Source organism: Anastrepha ludens, chromosome 5, assembly GCF_028408465.1.
Source record: "Anastrepha ludens isolate Willacy chromosome 5, idAnaLude1.1, whole genome shotgun sequence".
NCBI lineage: Eukaryota > Metazoa > Arthropoda > Insecta > Diptera > Tephritidae > Anastrepha > Anastrepha ludens.
The window spans coordinates 55361760-55368725 of NC_071501.1; the positions used below are offsets into that span (position 1 = coordinate 55361760).

General features: G+C 34.9%; 2 protein-coding genes across 5 annotated transcripts; one reads left to right on the plus strand and one right to left on the minus strand.

The window, feature by feature from the left end:
- The first annotated feature begins 3155 nt into the window (after positions 1-3155).
- On the plus strand, positions 3156-4535 carry LOC128863990 (2-oxoglutarate and iron-dependent oxygenase JMJD4 homolog). 3 transcript variants are annotated; one of them, XM_054103444.1, is made up of 2 exons: positions 3156-3754; positions 3810-4535. In XM_054103444.1, the coding sequence occupies exons 1-2, from the start codon at positions 3246-3248 to the stop codon at positions 4501-4503; spliced, it is 1203 nt and encodes a 400-aa protein (XP_053959419.1). In that variant the 5' UTR covers positions 3156-3245; the 3' UTR covers positions 4504-4535. The 3 variants fall into 3 exon arrangements, with proteins under 3 accessions (XP_053959419.1, XP_053959421.1, XP_053959420.1); XM_054103446.1 differs by having other exon boundaries at positions 3805-3893; XM_054103445.1 differs by having other exon boundaries at positions 3662-3754; positions 3805-4535.
- On the minus strand, positions 4416-6069 carry LOC128863991 (uncharacterized). Of its 2 annotated transcripts, none has more exons than XM_054103447.1 (3): positions 5638-6069; positions 4987-5571; positions 4416-4919 (listed from the first exon to the last, which is right to left on the minus strand). In XM_054103447.1, the coding sequence occupies exons 2-3, from the start codon at positions 5403-5405 to the stop codon at positions 4877-4879; spliced, it is 462 nt and encodes a 153-aa protein (XP_053959422.1). In that variant the 5' UTR covers positions 5406-5571; positions 5638-6069; the 3' UTR covers positions 4416-4876. The 2 variants fall into 2 exon arrangements, with proteins under 2 accessions (XP_053959422.1, XP_053959423.1); XM_054103448.1 differs by having other exon boundaries at positions 4987-5583.
- Between the last annotated feature and the right edge of the window lie 897 nt (positions 6070-6966).

Genomic DNA, 6966 nt, shown 5'->3' on the forward strand with positions numbered 1-6966 from the left:
GGCCCAAAACAGTTTTCAAACCCGTTGAACTGTGCCGAAAAGATACAGTGACGAAAATATGCATTATATATAAATTCTTAACTATAAACTCTTCCCATAACAATTTGCGGGAATTAAAGTATTGAAAATAAGTTTTTATTAATACATTCGATTAAAGCAGCTTGTTTCTTATCAATTAGTAGGGAAGAAATCATGCCGTATCACTATGGTCTGAAACAATGTGTGTGTACTAAATGAAGGATATTCTCTCAATATAGGCAGAAAATAATCATTCAATATCGTCACTGTAGGACTGTCCTTTAATAGTGAGTTCTATCCTTTAGGTGACCATTAACTAACAGTCCAAAAAACAAGTCTCTCTCTTTTGTATGAATAAATTTCTAACTTTGTGGCTATAAATATTCTTTTGCACTTTTTATCAATTGGAATATCCTTATTAATTGGAATATCCCACACGTAACGGAATGTATTAGTTTAATACTTATTAACCATGAGAGAATAAAAAATAATGGTAGAGCAATGGAATTTGCAATGACAGGAGCAAAGCACTAAATTTTCTCCCGAGGTTTGAACAAAAATGAGACGTATGTTAAGCACTTTTATAATTATGATAATTATAATGATAATACTATATCACTTATTTGGAGGCATAGATATGTATATGTATATAAGCAGAGGTAAATGCGCATGAGGTATTCAGTTGGAAATTGAGCTTGTGAGCGAATAAACGTAAACTAATGGAGTGATTCAGTCAAGACGAATCTATTAAAGGTGGTGTTGGTAAATCAACTGATTTGTTTTTTTCTTTCGCTGTGTCCATGTAGCTGTCAGCACAGAATAAAACAAGGCGAACTAATTTTTTGTTTTCTACTTCGCCAATACCTTGCCGTGACAATCAAACGTTCGAAACATTGTTGTTGGTCTACTGCCACCACCTTAAATAAATGCGCCTTGGATTCAGTCTTAAGGTGAACGTGTACATTTAAAATAAGTGTTGTACATTTGGGATTTTTTTATAATTCGTGACTTACAATTAGTTTGCTTAGTTTGAATGTCGTAAAGCTCAATATTACCATGTTATTCACTGAACTTTTACAGCCAAATAACCTCTCTTCCTATAGTTTGTGTTGCTGTATTATAACGGTGCATGACGTCAGATGGTTGTCAAAATCGCGAAAAATAAAGCAACGGGTTTCGAACCGTTTTTCAAACCGAGTTTTTAATAAATAAATAAATAGTGTACAGAAATTTTGAGATTTGGTATTAAATTAAAGCTTGGGCTCGTACCTACCAGTGTGTGTACAAATTTGTTCAATTGAATAAGATAATTAGATACAATAATAATACGAGTACATATATAGTAAGTAGATGATCTACTTTTTCGCGCTTAACTCAAAATTCGTAATTAAAAAGCCAGATTTCCCATATAAAATTTCTCTCCCAAAATCTGAGATTATAAAATAATCCTAGATAATAACGATACTTTTCGACATACAACCCTGTGTTTTCTGTGTTATCGATAATTATTATTACGAATGTAATAGCCTCGATCGAAACTCATGCATGCATGTCCAGCAGCTTATATGTGTGTGTGTCGGGTGACACACGTACTTGCTTCGTGTCACACATACTTGATGTCAGCTTTTGCATGATGAAAACCAAAAATTTTAGATTTTTTCACTTTGCACGACCGTGTCGCAGTCTGCATGACATGCAGTAGTGTCTCAGTTTGTGCTGACATTCGAGATGAATAAGTGTGCGGAAGAAACTGAAGTAAAGCTGCTGCAGTTACCAGCACCAACAAATCATCTTCCGAAGACGACACTCAATTCAAATGACATTTTTTGCATGAACGTTTGCGGGCAAGCGTCATGCATCCGACACGCACACATAACAGCTGCTGGACATGCATGCACGAGCGTGCCCAGGAGCTATAAGGAGAAACATCAAAATAAAAACTAAATTAAATGGATGCCGGCAAAGAAAACAGGTCTGTAAACATAATTCTAATAAAATGTTTGTTAAATATTATTAATTATGGATTCATTTTACAGAAAAAAGCGTGTGTCCATAAACGCTTTGTCCTCTTATTATATATATATATATAATTGGCGTGTACACCCTTTTTAGGTGTTTGGCCGAGCTCCTCCTCCTATTTGTGGTGTGCGTCTTGATGTTGTTCCCCAAATAGAGGGACCCGCGCGATTTTTATTCCAAATTTTCAGTATTTGTAAAAATATTTGTTTTTGTAATATATATGTATATTTGAAAGCAAAAAAGCGCCGCAGGCGAAAATTTGGACTAAAAATCGCGCGATTTTTATTCCAAATTTTCAGTATTTGTAAAAATATTTGTTTTTGTAATATATATGTATATTTGAAAGCAAAAAAGCGCCCCTATAAATAATAGAAATAACAATAAAAGAAGTGTTCCCTTTTGGTTGGCTGGGTTTTTCTTATTTCGCTTTGTTCTTCTCTCTCTCATCGTTCGTTTGACAGTTCGCTCCTCACATTTATTCTGCACGGCATTACAAACGTTTAGAAGAACATTTGTAATAATAAAATTCTAATAGAATTTGTAGTATTATTTAGTGAAAATAGCTTTAAATCAAATCTTCAATTAATAAAGAGTGTTTATAAGTGAATTCGTTACTTTTCTGTGTTTGTATTTAAGTGAAATAAGCGTCTGTAATAGGGCATTTTTTCAAGCTTATGCAAAAAAGGTGCATTTTTAACGTTAAATATTGCTATTAATTCTTAATTTTAATTTATAAAAAGTAATATAAATCAAAAGGCTGATATAGTGACTACATTTGCGTGTTATAATTTTTAAATTCGGTCCACGCATTTAGACATTATAAGCAAATATATCGTGGTAGAAAAGGAAAGCTCAGCCAACCAAAATATTCCACCAAAATAATTTCTATGAACTCTCAAAGCAGTATTGGCAGCTGATTGTAAATTTTGCAGGTAATCGGCCATGTGTGAACGGGTAGATTAATTTGGTGGATTTATAGGTTATTAATGCATATGTGAACGTATTATAACTCGAAATCATTTGGTTTTTAACTAAACCGTAGGCTTTAGAAAATATGACGTGTGAGTATTGTCAATATTTTTAAAACTGACATCGATTTTTCTATGAGTATCGATACTTTTCTCATAAGTTCCATTACTAGGTGTTCAGGAGAAATATTTTTACTCCTGGATTTAGTTAATATTTACAAATTATGAAAACAAAATTAGATGGATACCATTGAAAGATTAAGTGACGGTACAATACCGTACAGAAGTTTTTATGCGAGGTATATTGAGAGTAACTGGCCGGTTATAATAACCAACGTGTCCAATGAATGGGAATGTAGTAAAAACTGGGTACTTCGAAATTTTCTTTCCGACGAGGGTTTCCAGACAAGCGTCATTAATTTCGATTATCTTAAGCATAAAATAAGCAATCGTTTGGTGCCTGTAACGAACTGTTCCGGGTACTTTAAGCAAAATAGTGTCATGGAGATGCACTTTCACAATTTCTTGGAATACTGGGAAGGACAGCACAAAACTGGAACTCATATCGTAGACTCTAAAAAAGAGTGCAATAGTTTATATCTGAAAGACTGGCATTTGAAAGCACAACTACCCAGCTATGAGTTCTATAAAGTGCCAGATTATTTTTGCTCAGATTGGTTAAATGAGTATCTTGTGAAGCATAACCGTGACGATTATCGATTTGTTTATATGGGGCCGAAAAATTCATGGTAAAACATTATCACATACTTAACTAATTATACAGTCTTTACTATTTTAGAGTAGGACCCCTTTCCATGTAGACGTCCTAGGATCATTCAGTTGGTCTACTAATGTGTGCGGATGCAAAAAATGGATTCTTCTACCTCCCGGTGAACAATATAAAATAACAGACCGTTTCGGAAATATTGCATATAATGTTAGCGAGAAGCTATTATATGAAAACAATGTCAATTTCTTTGTGATTTACCAAAAAGAAAATGAAGCAGTATTCGTGCCGAGCGGTTGGTATCACCAAGTATGGAATATTACTGATACCATTTCCGTCAACCATAACTGGTTTAATGCAGCTAATATAAAATATATTTGGTGTAATATTTCGGAAAATTTGAGAAAAGTAATTTATGAGATCAACGATTTAAGGAAAAATTGTAACTTTGTATCAACATGTCAAGAAATTCTTAAGGCGAATTTCGGGTTAAGTATTTCTGGTTTCCTTGATATTTTGTGTTTCATAGCCGAGACTCGTTTATGTTTGCTTAAGGACGGACATCAAAAATCATGTTTAAGCGGGACCAAAAAACCATCCGACTTTTATCTGAATAAAAACCATATTAACAATGATTTAAAAAACATTAATATTCTTTTGAAAGTTATGGCGCAAGATAAGATCGTTTACAATTGTTCTATGTTGTACGAACGGTGTGTAAGATATATAGATCTAAGTAATCCTTGTAATAAACAAAAAAATAGGACATAGAAGCCAAATAAAACATGTTTTTAATAACAATATTTAGTAATGCATGGTTTTATTTTAGAGAACGACCGATTCGAACATTTTCAAGACCACAAGGGTTCACATACCGGCGAGAGGTTGTACGTAACAGAATAAGGTAATCGAAAAAGGTATGTATATCAATATATACCAAAATGCTCAGAATGTGGAAAGGATTTAGTTTGGCCATTTCTGTCTGTTCGGCTCTCCGTACACATATTGTAAGAGTTTCTTTTATTTATAATGATTAGCAGCCCGCTGAATTTAAGTTTTTCTAAACGTCCCCAGGTCCTTTTTTTAAAGTTGTATTATTTTATTTAAATGTTTTGATTCAATACCTGCTCATTCTTAATTGCTTTCACGGTGATTGTTGGTGAGGTCCAAGCAGGCGTGCATATTGCCTAAAATATTCTTGCAGAAGACCGAACGTATTGTTATCAGGTTATTTAATTTGAAAATTTATCTCACGGTATACGCATCTGATCCTGTTGAAACGTCCATGGTCTGCCAACGAAATGTTTGTCATCCCACAGCTTCAAAGCAACACTCAGAAAACTTTCCCGATAATATTTCACATTTTCCTTGACGCCGGGCTTAATGAAAACGATTGCAGAGCGCCCATCTGTGGTTACAGTGGCCCAAACCATTACTTGTGGCGGAAATTTACCGCTTTCGGCAAAGCGAAGCAACTCCTTCGCTCTCTCAAGTCTGACTAGTTGCTGCTTTGGTGTGAGATCATGCGCCTGTTGGATCTTGTAAGGCTTGACTTTGAGATCATTTTTCAGTATGTGGCGGATGCTATGGTCAGATATTTTCAGTTCTTTCGCTATTTGATTGGCACTTCGTCGGGGATTTCGCTCAAGTCGCTTCCGCACTTTTTGAGCCATTTCACGTGAATTTATTTATTTTAAGGTGCTCGAAGTCATTTAGCCAACTAACAGGCAGCGTGCTTTTTTCTTTTTTTCTAATAAAGCATATCTTGGAATTCGTTTATTGCTACTTCAGGTGTTTCTCAGGGTAGCATCTTCGGAGCCCTATTATTTCTTCTATTCTCTGCAATCAGAACTTAATAAGCTTTATAAGCTAATACTAACAAATGTTGCAAAACGTTGTTCTTACAATACTCAAATTCACTAATTTGTCGTATCACACCAAATCGTATAAACGACAAAGTGAAAAAAGTTCTTTTTTGAGCGGGTTCTACAAAATATAAATATTGTCGTGACAGATTAACTCATTACCAATACTTTTTTATCCTCTTATAATACGTTCACATATAAGTAGATGATCCCGTGAAATACTAAAATGAAGAAAAAGCTTTTTTCTAATAGCGGTCGGTCCTTGGCAGACAATGACATAACTCCAAGTGTGTTTCTACCATGCAAAAACTCCTCATAAAAATCCATTTGACGTTCGGAGTCGGCGTAAAACTATAGATCCCGCCATTTGTGAAACAACACGAAGACGCACGCCACAAATAGAAGGAGGAGCTCGGCCAAAGGATGTAATCGCCAATTCTATATATATATCTTCACTTATTACTTTTAATTAATTCATTTATAATCCACGAATCATTTACCCTTTATCATATTGAGGTGCGACGCAGCCTTGCGGAGAAATAAAATAGGATAACTTGTACATAAATTATTCAAAAAACTCCATCACTAGAAAGTTCTAATTCAATCCAGTCTTATTTTAGTTTTTTTTTTCTTAGATGAATCTCCTATTTAATTTAAATTTTATTTGTTTGATAGATATTTTGTATGGATATAGAGGAGGAGGTAAATGGACTACTTTTCCTATCATCGTCCTATTCTCAACAGAGAAATGGTTCGTTACCATGCTCACAGGAAGAATACATATGCAAATACAAATATGTGAATTTATACACAAATGCGCATACACCTACATATACATACATGTATATGCTCAGCCAGAGCCAGATGTCGAACGTTGCCGAACGCGGGGGCCGATTGTGCTCTTTATCGTTCGTTCCGCGCTCTCGCTTGCAGTTCAAGCAAGGTACATTAGCTTACATTTGTAGCAGGTTAAACTCCTACTTATCCAGAATCGACCCCGACATACTAAACATATGTCCCGCATGTGAAGGCACCCCGCACGACACTAACCACCTTTTCACATGCCCCATCAAACCCACTCATCTAACACCCCTCTCCCTCTGAACCCAACCTGTCTAAACAGCTAGTATCCTGGGCCTACCGTTAGATGAGCTAGACGAAGACGACCGGTAATTACACGAATTACAGTACAGGGCGAAGATACTGCTACAACAACAACAACAACAGCAGCAGCTTACATTTGCTTGCGTACAAAATAGATTCGTACATTTAATATGTCCATATGAATTGTATACATCTTTACATATAGATTTGTTCCTTTTGTTTGAAAATTGCGCGAAATTGTATATCTATATGCATGTTTATATAT